The 18,696-nt window shown below is 34.9% G+C and overlaps 1 protein-coding gene across 2 annotated transcripts in view; it reads right to left on the bottom strand.

The window, feature by feature from the left end:
* CASD1 (CAS1 domain containing 1) overlaps nt 1-18,696 on the bottom strand; it is a 68,273-nt gene that overhangs the window by 33,985 nt on the left and 15,592 nt on the right. For both annotated transcript variants that reach the window (XM_082398322.1, XM_082398323.1), the window contains 6 exons: nt 9,993-10,037; nt 8,911-8,973; nt 4,693-4,737; nt 4,133-4,256; nt 2,699-2,913; nt 654-1,076 (listed from right to left, as the gene is read on the bottom strand). In XM_082398322.1, the coding sequence (XP_082254448.1) occupies nt 654-1,076; nt 2,699-2,913; nt 4,133-4,256; nt 4,693-4,737; nt 8,911-8,973; nt 9,993-10,037 (915 nt within the window). The remainder of the gene's footprint in view (nt 1-653; nt 1,077-2,698; nt 2,914-4,132; nt 4,257-4,692; nt 4,738-8,910; nt 8,974-9,992; nt 10,038-18,696) is intronic.

Raw genomic sequence — 18,696 nt, forward strand, 5'->3', positions numbered from 1 at the left:
AAAAGCTCCTTTATTATACTTTATTTTCTCTAGAATATTCCCACTGGAAATGAAGAACTGATTAATCATCCTCATATGAAAGTTATGTCTTACAATAGAATTTATTAATTCAAATAAATCATGACTTATAAAGGAGTTACATTAATATTCTGAGCAATTACAGCAATACTAAAATAGGAATTCAGAAGATTATGAACAGTGCCCACATTATTATGTAAGTTCTAATTTGTGTGTACATGTCTGACTATATACACATATAAATATAACAAGTGTTTATTAGTATAATTATATGTTTTTAACTTATAAAAGATAATAGTATCTCATGTTTGAAGACCATTACAAAATTGGGAGCACCTCAACTTTCTCCATCCTCAAGCAGGCAAAATGACACCAAATCATGATATCTTTTTCACAGGTCATTATTTTCCAGCTTTTCAACAATCTTTATGAAACTCTGAACTTTCTCTAAACTGTTTCAAAAAAGCAACAGTTAAGAGTCCGCTAAGTGAAGTACAGCTGCAATATTCCTTCATCCTCTTCTATATATGTAAATGTTTGTATATTATGGCATGATAAATGATATTATTTCTTTAATCTACACTTTGTAATGAGATGAAAAGGATAACATGAACTAAAAAGAAAATGACTCTTACCTCCTTAGTATTTTCATTGTAAAATACTCCCAAAACCAAGATGTAGATAATTGGAATAAAGAAAGTTGAATGTGTATAAAATTTGTTTTCCTTCATAAATAGATTTGCACGGTCACATATATAGAAATAAGCCATGATCAGGCCAAGTTTGCAGAAAGACTGTAAAAGTATTCCTAATGGAGACACTGGGGGATTGATAATATTCTTCTTTTCTTCTCCACTTTCCAAATCAGTACAAGGCTTATTCTTCTGATGAGCATTACGATGAATTATATAAAAAATTAAATATCCAATAATAGATAAAGTGAAAAAACAAGCAGCTAGCTTCTGTAGGAGAGTAAGAGGAGGCCGGGGTTGACAACAGGAACCATCTACAGGCTTCAAAATCTTATTGCAATACACGTTCATAAGAATCATTGCACTCTGTGAACAAATCAAGTTATTTCATTATTATCTTGTCAGTAATGTATTTCCCATTAGATTTTCTCCTGTGAATACTACCGTTTCAGCACTGAAACCAAAATGCTTTTGTACTTTATGCTACGATTTCCCAAACACTCATGTAAATAATGGTATTCCTTCAATCTGTAAATAACTAGTTCAGGGTTTTTCCAACTTCTTGGGTTATTAACCATAATGAAAAATTCATTTTAGAATGTGACTCAGAACACATATATGGGAAACAATACCTATCCTTACTACTTGGAATGCATCTGACTTTTTTCCATTCTATTCTTTAAAAAAAGAAAAAAATGCTGATTTCATGGCTGTTAATGGGCTGTGACCTTTGGTTACAAAAATACTGACAGATGTCAAGGACCAAAGAAATTTAATTAGCAGATTTTCAATACAAAAGATACCAAGATACTTAAGATAGAGTCCCAGTCTTTAGATGTGAAAAAAGAATATAAAATAACTGCCACCAAAAATAATTAATTCTTAGCTAACAATATTTATAATATGCCCTTCATTTGGTTTACAGTTTATGGATCACTTAGGATTCAACAGTTTTAAGATTTCTAATTTTAAATAAAGTGTAGAATCTTCAACATGGTTTCATTATAATAAAAATATTCTAGGCAAGCTGTTAAGTATTTCTAGTTGAAGGTTCAGTCAAATCTAGTTTATGAAAACTTTATAGTTTAGGTACCCCTAGAACTCTTAAGATGATTATATTATTTAAGCCTAAAACATTCAAAGTACTCAGTTATTTAGAAAATCTCATTCTCTTAGCTCTGAGACTTCAGGAGACTCTGAGCCTGGAACTCTTGCAGATACTAGCCTACAAACTCCATCCCAAGGTTCTTAACCAGTTCCAGGGAGTCCACAAAGCCCCTGAAAAAATATGGAGAACCGTGTGTGTGTGTATGCAGACATGTATTTTTCTTCAGGAGAGGAATAGAACCATTACTTTTTATCAGATACAGGGTTATGTGATCCTCAAAAAGGTTAAGAACCACTGCTTTATAAGAAAACAATAACTCTAAATAATATCTATTGTACTATGTGTGAAAATTTATAATTATGCAGTTCTCTTTTGTACTTAACCTAAAATCCTTTTCCACCCATCAATCTGGATTTGTTCAGTATCTACTTTGTACATTGAATCATGCTTAGGGTATCAGAACTAGAAGGAAATAATAAAAATCATTCTATATATTAAAAAAATGTGCTCTTCACAGAAGTTTAATCTTGTAAATTTAAGGTTCAAGGCAAAGAGAGTATAAAGCAGTAGTTTTCAAACATGAGTGTGCTGAGAACTTATAAGCTTTATATGAAACAAGGGATATTAAGAGTAACTAGCACTCCTAAATGAAGTCGCATTTCCTCCCTTCCATAACTTTCTCCCTTAGAGTATACTAAAACTCTCACTTATATATTCAGCTAGGTGATGGAAAGCACAATTATTTCTAGATCTATGTTTAGATAGAATAACTGCAAGTAATTAAGACTGCAATTAAATTATTTATTACCACGTTATAGTGACATATAGCCATAACCAATTAGATATTACGGTCTGTACTGACAGATACAAGAATTCTTACAGTTTCTCTGCTTGATTCAGGAAGATGTAAGCCATCCAAAGATTCCATGATGGTTTCTTGAGCAATTAATTTGGAAACACTGAACATCTTAACATTCGATTTAGAATTTCTGGTGCTGCTATTCAAAATACTGATTGCAGCTTCATTGTAGGCATCTATCTTCTCATTAGTGATCATTTTCCTATTTTCACTTAATAGATCTTCATAAACAGGATCTGCACATGAAACATATTTTTAAAAATACACTTAAAAATCCCTACTGGTAGAAATTATAATCATGCAAGTTAGTTAACTGCATTTCATATTTTGTTGTTAAAGTTCAGAGAATTCCAAGCACTTAATAATTCTTTTTAAAATAAAGTTGGCCAAGGTTTACAATAGATTTCCTATCCTGTATTCAATTTTTGAATCAATCCATAACCCTCTTAAAGTTAAAGAACTTTTATACCTCTTCTCTCTTAGGTACACAGCTTTCAGGAAACACTTTTATGTTCTAGCATGTCTTAAGAGTTTAAAAATTTTGGATGCTGGGTTATAGCAGGTAACCGGAGTTTAAAACTGGATTATGGAAGATGGCCTAATTAAGAATAGCAGCCAATCTTTTTTTCCTCCTGTTGCTGATTCATTTTGCAAACTTTGTTCACACAATTAGGAGGTAATATTATTAAGGATCGAGGTCTTTTATCACTTACCATAAATCATTTAAATTTAACTTTTTCCTCACTTTAGTAATAGAAAGGTTAACAATGAGTCTGTAAATGAAATAGGGATTTTGGAAGAGATTATCACCACCGTGTTGTTTCTCTCAGCTTGACATTAAACTTGGAAACAATCATAAGAGTTTCTGACAAACAACTTGAATTGCTAAAATACCCAAGACATTTCATATTGTGCTAGGCATTAAATAATGGACATTCAATAAACTCCTGAAATGAGTTGATCTAATGTCAACTTTCTCTTAAAGAATTTCATTACCAAGTATAAACTAGCTGGTTTGAATTTAAATATATTGTCGATTCCAAAGAATATTTACTTCCAATGAACATAATATTATGAACCAGACAATTTTTTCTCTATTTCCCTATCACAATAAATATACTTGGTAAGAAATTAAAAAATCAGAGGCAAACATCTTATTTGCCTTTAGGACTTATTCTCTTTGTTATATTCTGCAGCTGTTCTACCTGCTAAGGTTCCTTGGAGAACCTCTTTATTTAATATTAATTTTTTTTTACTTATTATATTTATTAGTCTGTCTATTCCTTAAGTTCAAAACAGGAAAGCAAATAGCTCAAATTTATTCTAATTTTTCAAACCTTATTTCAAAATTTATTCTCATAAAGTAGTAATTCTGCTTCTTGAAATAGAAGATAATAGAAACCTATGTCTCAAAATATATACAAAATGACATTTTTTTCATTACTTATCCCTTACCTTGTAAGACCCAATAAACATCACTAGTCTTTGCCAATTTTTCTAAAAGTGGTGCTATGGAGGTAATGTTCATTTTATATTGGGAAAGTGCTTCGTTGCTGCCATTGTGAATTTTAATAGACCACTAAGAGGAAGTAAAAATTAAGCATTAATTCAGTATTTGTCACAGAAAAATTAAAGTATATAATTTCCTCTATTGTAACAAAGGTTATTATTTTAAGATAATTCCCATTCTTATTCAATATTAGAATAAAGTATGGTCAAATTATTTCATGAAATGTATGAAGGCAGTTATAAAAAGCTGATATAAAATTAGACTTTCAATGTATAACGTTCAAGAAGAACGTAATTTTAGATATAAAATAATATTGACATTTACCATCAAATTTCCTAAGTTCATTCAGATCTTTTTAAAAAATTATCCATCTAACTAATTAATAGAAATAGGAATTAAAATATAAGTATAATCAAGAATTCTATATAACATCAGTTAATTTTTTCTTAGCATGTTCTTAAGTATGAAACAAAAATCATTATGTAAGAATCAGTTAATAACTTACTGTGGCAGCTCCTGCTACAACCACATGGGGCTTTGCAACAGAATCCTGAAGAAAGAAAAATCTTTATAATAGTGTTATATTCAGTTCAGGAAATTAACGCAAGTAATATCCCTTAATTTTTTCCCTTAAATTTAAGTTCTTCTTCTATTTAAATGCATTTTAATTTTCTAGGGTTCCTTATCAGATTCTTGTTACAATAAGATGGACACCCCATGCCTAAAACCTTACATGGTTATATGACTATACAGGATGGCATGAGGCTTGTATGGCTAATTCTTTGGTGTTCTTTAAAACAAAAACAAAGACAAAAAAACACTACTGAAATCTAACACAGCCTAATATTATTCTGAATTCTGAGTAAACTGTGTAAAGCTCTAGTATATTATGTCAGCCAATTAAAAAGTATTCTTGGAAGCCTACAGGGTATACAGTTTAAGTGTTAAATAAAATGCAGTGCTCTAAAGAAACATGATCTTTTGGGAAAGCCAATCTAGTATGTATTTAACAAAGTAAACTGATAATTATTATAGACCATAATGTGGAAAAAAACCGAGTAATTTGGTAGAGATCCTCACCTAGTGCAAATTATACTATTAATAATACTACCAGTTATATAGTACTTAGTAATTTACTAAGTATTTCTCTTAAATTAGCTCATTTTAATATAGATTCTTGCCACTTGTTAGATAGGCAGGAAGATATTATACATATCTTATAAAAAAAGGCTATAGGGACTTCCCTGGTGGCGCAGTGGTTAAGAATCCGCCTGCCAATGCAAGGGACCATGGGTTTGAGCCCTGGTCTGGGAAGATCCCACATGCTGCGGAGCAACTAAGCCCGTGCGCCACAGCTACCGAGCATGCGCTCTAGAGCCCTCGAGCCACAACTACTGAGCCCATGTGCCACAACTACTGAAGCCCAGGCACCTAGAGCCCGTGCTCTGCAACAAGAGAAGCCACCACAATGAGAAGCCTGAGCACCGCAATTAAGGGTAGCCCCCGCTTGCCCCAACTAGAGAAAGCCTGCGTGCAGCAACGAAGACCCAACACAGCCTAAATAAATAAATAAATAAATAAATAAAATTAAAAAAAAAAACAACAAAGGCTATAGACTCAGAAAGGTTTATAGCTATTGCTGAGGCCTGGCAGGGACAAAGCCAGAACTTAAGTCTTCTGACTACTGGGTTCAATGCATCTTCCACAACATAGAAGATCTGATAATACAATCATGTGCACAAGAAACAATTAAAAACAAGAAATCAGAAAAAGTCCAACCCATATATAAAAATAGAAATGACAGTCACTGTCTCATTATGAAGGTAAAACATGCTCAGTGGAGAAAACTATGAAAGCAGAGAAAAGTAATAACAAAATTAATCTATTTCTCGTCAGAGATATTCCAGTTTCCAGTCTAGCATGCTCCATCTTACATTGCTACTTCAGTGAAACTTTTTCCTCATCCGTAGGTGGCTCCCTTTCTCACTCTTCACAGTGGTTATCCCAAATTATTTTTCCCTTACACAGGTCCCTCCTGTCCTCCTCCTCACTTTTGGCATAAAGCCTAATTCTCAAACTTCACAGAGAAAACAGAATTCATCTGGCTTGTGTGCTCTTGCCTTCCTTCCTCCATTCTTACAACTTTGTCCATATGCTCACCCAGTCTACCTTCCTCTGACAGGAGAGTAAACAAAATATGTTCCTATTCTGCTTAATGGCTAGTCCATTGCTCTGCGTTTATATCTCCTCCCTTTTTACTTCTGGAGCTATATCCATAAGTTATCTCCTCAGACTCCTGAATTATCCATTTCATCCTTCTCTACTCTTCTTTCTTCCCTCAATCCACAAAATGTTAAATCATCTTTATCCTCAAAAAATGCTCCTTCAATCCTGTCTCACTCTCAAATTCTGCCCGTTCACACTCTTGACCAACAGATTACTTGGAAGAGCATTCCGCTTTCACTATGCTGATTTCTATATCTCTCATTTATGCCTCAACTTATCATGTTTAGATTTTGAATTAACCATCCATTAAAACTGTCCTCAGAGCCCATTAATGAACTCTGAATTGCCAAGTCCTGTAGTTTCATTCTACCCTATATAGTTCCTAAAGTGACACTACTATCCACTTTTTAAAACTCTTTCCTTCCCTGTGTGTGATATTACAGTTATTCTTCTTCTGCTTTTCCTCTTACCCCTTTTACTACCTCCTCTCATAATCTTTTTTATAGTTCCATTCCTACACTCTCTTATTTAATCTATACTTGCTGCCTATTCAATTATTTCTATTCAAGTCACCTCAAATATCAACTCACTCCATACCAAGACTCCCCAAATCCATCTAAGTAGCTCAGACTTAATGACTACCATTCACCGACAGAATTAAATCTAAGTTGCTGGTTTCCTTAATTACTTATATCTGTCACTCACCTAGAAGCTCTTTGAGGAGAGGAACTCTGTTATGTTAACCAGGGTATCAACAGTGTTTAGCCTGGTGCCTAAAATATGGCAGCTGATTTATAAATATCTGTTGGATAACAGTAGAGTTGTTTAAATTCAACTTTGCTTTTATGCCTGTAAGTATCTGTAAGGCTGTTTCAGTTCATAAGTATATCTTTCTAATCCACTGTTCTTCTAGAAATATTATCTCCTCTGTAAAGCTTTCTTAGATCCTCACTACTCTAAACAACCCTCATTCTAAGTGCCTCTCTCCATGGTGCTTTCATAGTTCTTTGCGCTCAATTCTACTGTTACCCTTCATATTATCATACCTTTATTCATAAGAAAGTCACTATCTACTAGATTGCACATTCCTCAAGGCCTGAGACTGGGGCTAATTCCCAGTCACATTCCTAGTACCTAGAACAAAGCTAGTAATAGTACATACATAATAAAAATACAGAACTTTGTATTCTCAGGATCTAGCAGCTTATTATGGAAATATTAAAAAATAAATACATAAATACATGCATACATATATACTCTTTGATTGAAACCAATGAACTAATCAATCTCAGGTAATTACATGGCCATCTATCCCAATAAGTTGAATCTTTCCTCTCCCCCAATAATCATAAGGAGTTTTACAACAGAATCTAAAGCTCCAAAAACCAGTGTTAGCAAATTATAAGAACAGAAGATCTGAATATGCAATATATCTCCAGGTTAGTAAATAACAAAGGTTTTTTGTGATCTTGCCTGACTTATAAATTATGTTACACTGATGTTTGTTTAACTGTGAATTTCTACTACTTTAATGGATATACTTTCAGGTCCAGCACAAGGTAAAACACATGTTTAAATCATCTGAAATATACTCATAACATTATACTTCTGGACATTTAAAAACACATCAATAAAAACAAAACAAAATTATGTGAGATCCCAATTTTCCAGAAAGTTGAATTCTAGAAGTGGTCTGCATGTTTGTTTTTTGAAAACTTAAACATTTTCTTAAAGAAACAAAGTTAAAAATGTTGACTAGGTTCTCACTGGATCCTACCAAAGTCTATTTGGTTGCTGTACTAAACACTTATTGTGAAAAGAAGCAAAGAAAAATATCACTGCAACACAAGTAATTAAGCAAAACAAGGTCAACAAAATTGAATATTGTTTTACCAATCCCAAATGCAAATACCTCTGGAAAAGAATACAGGTTTAATTAAAGGACTGACAAGGAGCTATATGGAGAGACTATGGAAGTTCTAAAGTGAACTTGTGAGAAGTTAGGGGTTTTCTGAGGTTAACAGCATACTGGCCTTATATCTAATTTATCTCCAAACATTACGAGCCAAAACACATTAGGCTCGACTTTTAGGTCACAAATATAATGATAAAAGGGAAAAAAACAGGATATTAAAAAAAAAAGTTTCCTGAAGTATCAGGACATGAGTTTGAAGAACAAAGTGGACAAATGCTCAAGAGAATGTATATAGTGCTAGAAAGATTATCTGAGTTTGAATTAACCGAGCTACAACAGTAACAGAAAGTTTTAAATCAGTAAAGTGTGGTATAAGCATAATCACCATAGGGTTAGAATGGTGATAACAGAGGTATTGGATCAAAACTTTGTTCTCTCAGTAAAGTGATAATCAACCCAGCATGGTCGAAATCAAAAAGGTTGGTATAAAGTACAGGAGAATGGGACAGGTGAATATGGGAGAATGAGCTTTCAAAATCTGATTGCTCAAAACCAGCAAGGCCTATATTTTCAAATACAGACCTCAGTCCACACTTTGATACACTGTTTCATAGAACCATTAACCTCTGGATGCCACAGAAAATCCTAAAAGAGAAATGTAAGAAAAGAAGTCAAAGAAAATATTGTATCCACCATTCAAAATAAACTTTAACATATCTCTTATAGAGTACTTAAAACACTACCTTATCTACAATATCTTCATCTCTCATCTCATTTTGGCAAGAATCTCACAATAGTTCTCCTTACGTCCACTTGTTGCTTTTCTCTAAAATATTCCCCACATTTTAGTCAGAGTAATGTTTTAAAATTTTAAATCTGATCTTGCCACATCCCTGCTTAAGTATTCAAGGACGTTCAATCAGTTGCCCTGAGAATAAATTCCAAAGTCCTTAAAATTCCTAAGAAGCTGCAGGATCTGGCCTCTGCCTAGACATTCTGTCTTTTCTCCTGCCATTTCCCCCGTGCTAAGTGTCCTGTTGGTTCTCATTCAGCTCCTGCAATGCTCTATGCGCTCCTTTTTCTCCAGGGCTTTGTTCCAGTTCCTTCTGCCTACAATGTTCATAAATTCTCCCCCTAAGCCTAACTAGCTTGAGGCCTCAGTTAAAACATTATTTCCTCAAGGAGGAAAACTACTTTTAATAATTCCTTGTTCTGTACATTTCTATTGCCCCACTTTTTCCTTTTTGCCATCCTTATCCCATGTTTAATTGCACATAGAAAACTATAATGACTCATCAACTCCATTAGATCTAGGACATTGTTGTCTTGATCCCCATCTGGATTCTCAGTATTAGAAGTCACCTGTGACTGGGAATTCAAGAAATTAATATATGTTCTTTTATGAACTTTGATCCTAAATGCATACTGGTTTCAAATTAACGTACAAGATTATTTTTTTCCTGGATAAAAATTTGAGAGACCAAATTTTCTATGTTATTACACAAAATAGTGCACACATTTATTAAATTATCTTACTCTACTTATCTGCTCTCAATACACTGAAATACATTTAGCATGTTCAAAGCATTAGCTGATCTGCAAATAAATTAACCAATGAATAGTTTCAACATTATAACATTTAGCTTACTGTTATATGAACTTACCACTTTAACTGATGCAGTCTTGTCTTCAAAAGGAATGTTTTCATGCTGCCATAAAAAAGGGGGAGAGACAACAGAGAAATATTAATGTGTAGATTAACTGTATGTAAATAATTCCTCCTTTAGCTGCTTTTGTTGACTCATTTGTACACCATATCCCAATTAACTACATTCAACCTGAAGGGGAAAAGACCTGCATAGACTACCAAAAAATAAGAGATATTCAACTGTTTATCTGTGATCTTCAACATCTAAGATGTAGTTTAAAGATAAAACTCCAACTATGAATAAGCAGGTATGTGAACACGCCTATATAAATTATCTTTTTGCCAAGCTTCCCATGATTCAAATTTAGTCCTAGTATTATTATCTATGGTAGAGACTGATTGCTGCCAATATAATATGGCTAGATGTAATATGGGTCATTTCCAGGCTGAAGTTCCCAGGGCAATTCTAGTCTCTGCCTTAACCTGATACAGAGACTGACGAGGTTGAATGTCCCAAATGGCACAACTAGAAAATAGTAAAAATTTCAATAGCAAAAATCCCTGAATGACTGCATGGAGCAAAGCCCCTTGCCAAACCACTTAGGACAAGCAGTGCTAAGTATTAAGATTGTAGCATGGTTTGTTGCTGCAGCAACATCTAGTCTCTTCTCACCAATATACTAGTACAGGCCCTGTCTAAACAGGAATGGACATATATGACTCTAGGTTATTGTAGATTTCACTTAGAAGGCAGTAAATAAATAGTCCAGTTGTAGAAAAAAATTAAAATCCAGAGACTACAACTTCTTGTAACTAAGTGTTCCATAAAAAGAATAAAAATCCTTTCATAGTTAAATATACAGGATGGAACAGGGGTGGTTAATAAGAAGCTAATTCTCTTCCTAAAACCAAGGTTGAAATGTTTTCATTAATTTACCCAGACAGTATTTGTTTTTATAATGAAATAAAGTTTGCTTTTATCAACAAGTTAAATTTTAAAATTCTTATTAGTCCTGCTTAAGCATCTTTTCCCAAAATGACTTTTTTTAAAAAAAATTTTTATTGGAGTATAGTTGATTTACAATGTTGTGTTAGTTTCAGGTGTACAGCAAAGTGAATCAGTTATACATATACATATATCCATTCTTTTCCCATATAGACCATTACAGAGTATTGAGTAGAGTTCCCTGTGCTATACAGCAGGTTCTTATTAGTTATCTATTTTATATATAGTAGTGTGTATATGTCAATCCCAATCTCCCAATTTATCCCTCCCCACCCTATCCCCTGGTAACCATAAGTTTGTTTTCTATATCCGTGACTCTACTTCTGTTTTGTAAATAAGTTCATTTGTACCTTTTTTCCCCAAAAGGACTCTTGAGGCCATTAATTCAACAGAACTTCAAGGTATGATATATGAAAAGAGTTTTCTTGGTCAAATAAGTCTGGGAAATACTGGGACAGAGAAAATTATATAGGTGTTCTCCTCCTACTCCATCCTAACCTTTAACAAATTCTTACTCAGAGAAATCGTGTGTCATGAAATTTCTTTTTCCTTTTTGCATAGCACAGTTAATTCAATCAATTCAATCTTTGTTTCATTATTTTAATATAACATTTGCTATATACAAAATAATATATCACATATATGTAAGTCACAAGGCATAGTAAAAATAAGCACTTGTGAATCCATGGCACAAATCAGAATATTACCAACACATGGAATGACCTATGTGGCCCTCTCCCTCTCAAATTCCTTGCTTTGCCCAAAAAGAACAACCATCTTGAATTTTATTTTGCTTTCTTTTTTATTATACAGTTTTGTCATATGTATATTCATCCTCAAATGATATACTGTTCTGTTTTGTTGGCTTTCACTCCAACTTTTAATTTTGAAAAATTTCAGACTTATTATAGCAAAGTTAATACCCTTTACCAATGGTTAATATTTTCTACACTAGCTTCACGTGTCTCTACGCACCACATGTATTGGGTGGGCCAAAAGGTTACTTCTGTTTTTTCCGTTAGGTGGCTCTAGTAGCACTTAGTTGTCTTTAACTTCATTTGAAACAATTTTGTTAGATTGTATGTGACAGTTATCATATCAGCGTGCATTTAAAAAAAGACATCAAAATTGGTGAATTTTTGTGTAGCCATTTTAATATTGAAGATGGAAGAAAAAAGCGACGTTTTTGGCATGTTATGCTTCATTATTTCAAAAAGCAAGTGAAATGCAAAAAAAGATTTGTGCAGCGTATGGAGAAGGTGTTGTGACTGATCAAACATGTCAAAAGTGGTTTGTGAAGTTTCATGCTGGAGATTTCTTGCTGGACGATGCTCCACGGTCAGGTAAACGAGTTGAAGTTGATAGCAATCAAATCAAAACAGTAATTGAGAACAATCAGTGTTATACCACACAGGAGATAGCTGACATACTCAAAATATCCAAATCAAGCTTTGAAAATCATTTGCACCAGCCTGGTTATGTGAATCACTTTGATGTTTAGGTTCTATGTAAGTTAAGAGAAAAAGACCTTTACCATATCTCCGCATGTGATTCTCTACTGAAATGTAATGAAAATGTTCTGTTTTTAAAACAAATTGTGACAGGCGATGAAAAGTGGATACTGTACAACAATGTGGAATGGAAGAGATCGTGGGGCAAGCGAAATGAACCACCACCAACCACACCAAAGGCCGGTCTTCATCCAAAGAAGGTGATGTTGTGTATATGGTGGGATTGGAAGGGAGTTCTCTATGATGAGCTCCTTCGGGAAAACCAAACGATTAATTCCAACAAGTACTGCTCCCAATTAGACCAACTGAAAGTGGCACTTGACGAAAAGCATCCCGAATTAGTCAACAGAAAAATGCATTATCTTCCATCAGGCTAACACAAGATCACGTTTCTTTGATGACCTGGCAAAAACTGTTACAGCTTGGCTAGGAAGTTCTGATTCATCCGCTGTATTCACCAGACATTGCACCTTTGGATTTCCATTTATTTAGGTCTTTACAAATTCTCTTAATGGAAAAAAATTCAATTCCCGAGAAGCCTGTAAAAGGCACCTGGAACAGTTCTTTGCTCAAAAAGATAAAAAGTTTTGGCAAGATGGAATTATGAAGTTGCCTGAAAAATCGCAAAAGGTAGTGGAACAAAAGGGTGAACACATTGTTCAATAACATTCTTGGTGAAAATGAAAAATGTGTCTTTTATTTGTACTTAAAAAACCGAAGGCAGTTTTTGGCCCACTCTATACATAGCTCTTCTCCTTTGCTGAACCATATGAAAGTAAACTGCAGACATAATAACAATTTCACCCTTAAATACTTAAGTACACATCTCCAAAGAATATGTACATTCTCTTACATAACTGCAATACTACAGTCCCACCTAAGAATCTGACATTGATAAAATATTATCTAATTTAATATACAGTGCATGTTCAACTTTCCCTAATTTCCCAATAATGTCTTCTCTATAGTTCTTATATTTTAATCTAGAATTCAATTAAAACCAGGTATTGTGTACCCGATTGGAGACAAGATGGTGGAGAAAAAGGACCTTGAGTCACCTCCTGTCACGAGAACATCAAAATCACAACTAACTGCTGAACAACCATGGATTAAAAAAAGACTGGAACCTACCAGAAAAGATATTCTACATCCAAAAACATAAAGAAGAAACCCAACAAGACAGTAGGAGAGGCACAGTCATGATATAATCAAATTCCATATCCTGGGTGGGTGACCCACATGGAGAATAATTATATCACAGAAGTTCTCCCACAGGAGTGAGAGTTCTGAGCTCCATGTCAGGCCCCCAGCCTGGGGGTCTGGCATCGAGAGGAGGAACCCCCAGAGCATTTAGCTTTGAAGGCCAGTGGGGCTTGACTGCAGTAGCTCCACAGGAATGGGGGAAATAGAGGGCACACATAAGGTCTTGTGAGCACCAGGACCCAGGACAAAAACAGTGACTTCATAAGAGTCTGGACTGGACCTACCTGCTGGTCTTGGAGGGTCTCCTGGGAGGCTTGGGCAGCTGTGGCTCTCTCTGGGGTCATAAAAGCTGGTGGTGTAATATTGGGGAGTGTTCCTCTACTTGAACTCTTGCTGGAGACAGACATCTTTCTTGGGTAATTAGTATCAAGACTAGGTCCCACCTAACAGCCTGTAGGCTCCAAGACTGGAACACCTCAGGCCAAACAATCAACAGGCTGGGAACACAGCCCCACTCATCAGCAGACAGGCTGCCTAAAGACTTCCTAAGCCCATAGCCACCTCTAGACATGCCCCTTGACATAGCCCTGCCCACCAGAGGGCCAAGACCCAGCTCCATTTACCAGTGGGCAAGCACCAGCCTCTCCCACCAGAAGTCTGCACAAGCTTCTAGACCAGATTAACCCACCGTAAGGCAGACACCAGAAGCAAGAAAACTACGATCTGGCAGCCTGTGGAACCAAGTCTGCAAACGCAGGTCAGAACCTACCCTGGGACCAGCTGGTCACTGGACCTTGGGTAATGAGAGGGAAAGTGTACTGCTGGGACACACAGGACATCCCCTATAGGGGGCCACTTCTCCAAGGTCGAGAAACATAACTAAACTTCCACATACATAAAAATACAAATAGAAATTCAGACAAAATGTGATGGCAGAGGAATATGTTCCAGATGAAGGAAAAAGAAAAAAACCCAGAAGAACTAAGTGATGTGGAGACAGGCAATCTACCTGAGAAAGAGTTAAGAGTAATGATTGTAAAGATCATCCAAGAAATCAGGAAAAGCATGGATGCACAGAGCAAGAAGGTACAAGAAGTTTATAGCAACGAGTCAGAAAATATAAAGAGCAACCAAACAGAGATGAGGAATACAGTAATTGAAATGAAAAATACACTAGAAAGAATCAACAACAGAATAAATGAGGCAGAAGAATGGATAATTAGGTAAGTGAGCTGGAAGACAGAGTGCTGGAAATCACTGCTGTGGAAAAGAATAAAGAAAAAAGAATGAAAAAAAACAAGGACAGTTTAAGAGACCTCTGGGACAATGTCTAATGCACCAACAGTCACATGATAGGGGTCCCAGAAGGAGAAGAGAGAGAGAAAGGTCCTGAGAAAATATTTGAAGAGATAATAGCTGAAAATTTCCCTAACATGGGAAAGGAAACAGTCACCCAAGTCCAGGAAGCACAGAGAGTCCCATATAAGATTAACCCAAGGAGGAACATGCCCAGAAACACAGTAATCAAACTGACAGAAACTAAAAACAAAGAGAAAATATTAAAAGCAACAAGGGAAAAGCAACAAATAACATACAAGGGAATCCCCATAAGACTATCGGCTGATTTTTCAGCAGAAACTGTACAGGCCAGAAGGGAATGGCATGATATATTTAAAGTGATGAAAGGGAAACACCTGCAATGAAGAATACTCTACCCAGCATAGCTCTCATTCAGATTTGACAGAGAAATCAAAAACTTTACAGACAAGCAAAAACTAAAAGAATTCAGTACCACACAACCACCTTTACAACAAATGCTAAAGGAATTTCTTTAGATGGAAAGAAAGGCAACAATTAGAAACAATAAAATTATGAAATGGGAAAACTCACCAGTTAAGGCAAACATAGAATAAAGGTAGCAAAACACCCACATGCAAATATAATACCAAAACCAGTAACTGTGAGAGAAGGAAAGTACAAATGCAGGATATTTGAAATGCATTTGAAATTAAGATATCAGCAACTTAAAACAATCATGTATATATATAGACTGCTATCAAAACCTCATGATAACCACAAACCAAAAAACTATAATAGATATACATCCAAAAAAGAAAATAGACCTATAAACACAAATCCAAAACAATGGCAATAAGAACATACATATCGATAATTACCTTAAATGTAAACAGAGTAACTGCTCCAACCAAAAGACACAGACTGGTTGAATGGATACAAAAACAAGACCCGTATATAGGCTGTCTAAAAGAGACCCACTTCAGATCTAGAGACACATACAGAATGAAAGTGAGGGGATGGAAAAAGGTATTCCAAACAAATGGAAATTAAAAGAAAGCTGGAGTAGCAAGACTCATATCAGACAAAATAGACTTTAAAATAAAGAATGTTACAAGAGACAAAGAAGAACACTACAGAATGATCAAGGGATCAATCCAAGAAGAGAAGATAACAATTGTAAATATATATGCACCCAACATAGGAGCACCTCAATATATAAGGCAAATGTTAACAGACATAAAAGGAGAAACTGACAGTAACACAGTAATGGGGGGACTTTAACACCCCATGTACATCAATGGAAAAATCATCCAGACAGAAAATTAATAAGGAAACACAGGCCTTAAATGACACATAGACCATTGGATTTAATTGATATTTATAGAGCATTCCATCTGAAAGCAGAAGAATGCACATTCTTTTCAAGTGAACATGGAACATTCTCCAGGACAGATCACATGCTGGGCCACAAAGCAAGCCTGGGTAAATGTAAGAAAACTGAAATCATAACAAGCATCTTTTCCAACCACAATGCTATGAGATTAGAAATCAACTAACAAGAAAAAAAGTATAAAAAACACAAACACGTGGAGACTAAACAATATGCTACGAAACAACCAATGGATCAATGAAGAAAACAAAGCGGAAATCAAAAAATACCTAGAGACAAGTGAAAATGAAATCATGACAATCCAAAACCTATGGGATGCAGCAAAAGCTCTTCTAAGAGGGAAGTTTATAGCAATACAAGCTTATCTCAGGAAACAAGAAAGATCTCAAATGAACAACCTAACCTTATACCTAAAGCAACTAGAGAAAGAAGAAAAAACAAAACACAAAGTTAGCAGAAGGAAAGAAATCATAAAGATCAGATCAGAAATAAAGGAATTAGAGACGAAGAAAACAATAGAAAAGATCAATGAAACTAAAAGCTGGTTCTTTGAAAAGATAAACAAAATTGATAAATCTTTAGCCAGGCTCATTAAGAAAAAAAGGGAGAGGGCTCAAATCAATAAAATTAGAAATGAAAAAGGATAACTTAACAACGGACACCACAGAAATACAAAGGATCATAAAAGACTACTGAAAGCAACTATACGCCAATAAAATGGACAACCTAGAAGAAATGGACAAATTCTTAGAAAGGTACAATTTCCCAAAGCTGAACCACGAAGAAATGGAAAATATGAACAGACCAATCACAAGCACTGAAACTGAAACTATGACTAAAACTCCCAACAAAATCTAGGACCAGATGGCTTCACAGGTGAATTCTATCAAACATTTAGAGAGGAGTTAACACCTATTCTTCTGCACCTCTTCCAAAAATTGCAGAGGAAGGAACACTCCCAAAATCATTCTATGAGACCACGATCACCCTGACACCAAAACCAGACAAAGATACCACAAAAAAAGAAAATTACAGGCCAATATCACTGATGAACATAGATGCAAAAATACTTAACAAAATGCTAGCGAACTGAATCCAACAATACATTAAAAGGATCATACACCATGATAAAGTGATATTTATCCCAGGGATGCAAGGACTGTCCAATATCCACAAATCAATCAGTGTGATATACCACATCAACAAATTTAGGAATAAAAACCACATGATCATCTCAATAGATGCAGAAAAAGCTTTTGATAAAATCCAACACCCATTTATGATAAAAACTCTCCCGAAAGTAGGCACAGACAGAACCTACCTCAACATAATAAAGGCCTTATATGACAAACGCACAGCTAACATCATACTCAATGGTGAAAAGCTGAAAGCATTTCCTCTAAGATCAGCAAACAAGACAAGGATGTCCACTCTTGCCACTTTTATTCAACATAGTTCTGGAAGTCCTAGCCATGGCAATCGGAGAAGAAAAAGAAATAAAAGGGATCCAAATTTTTAAAAAAAGCAGTAAAACTGACACTGTTTGCAAATGATGTGATACTACACATAGAAAATCCTAAAGATGCTACCAGAAAACTACTAGAGCTCATCCATGAATTTGGTAAAGTTGCAGGATACAAAATTAATACACAGAAATCTCTTGCATTCCTATGCACTAACAACAAAAGATCTGAAAGAGAAATTATGGAAACAATCCCATTTACCATCACATCAGAAAGAATAAACCTACCTAAGGAGGCAAAAGATCTGTACTTCGAAAACTGTAAGACACTGATGAAAGAAATCGAAGATGACACAAACAGATGGAAAGATATATTGTACCATGTTCTTGGATAGGAAGAACCAACATCTTCAAAATGACTATAATACCCAAGGTAATCTACAGATTCAATGCAACCCCTATGAAATTACCAATGGCATTTTTTGCAGATCTAGAACAAAAAAATCTTAAAATTTGAATGGAAATACAAAAGACCCCGAATAGCCAAAGCAATCTTGAGAAAGAAAAATGGAGCGGGAGGAATCAGGCTCCCTGACTTCAGACTATACAACAAAACTACAGTTATCAAAACAGCATGGTACTGCCACAAAACAGAAACACAGATCAATGGAACAGGCTGGAAAGCCCAGAAATAAATGCAGCATCCATGGTCAATTAATCTACGACAAAGGAGGCAAGGATATATGATGGAAAAAAGACAGTCTCTTCAGTAAGTGCTGCTGGGAAAACTGGACAGCCACATGTTAAAGAATGAAATTAGAACATTCTCTAACACCAAACACAAAAGTA

This window comes from Balaenoptera borealis (assembly GCF_965194805.1).
Source record: "Balaenoptera borealis genome assembly, chromosome: 7".
Lineage (NCBI taxonomy): Eukaryota > Metazoa > Chordata > Mammalia > Artiodactyla > Balaenopteridae > Balaenoptera > Balaenoptera borealis.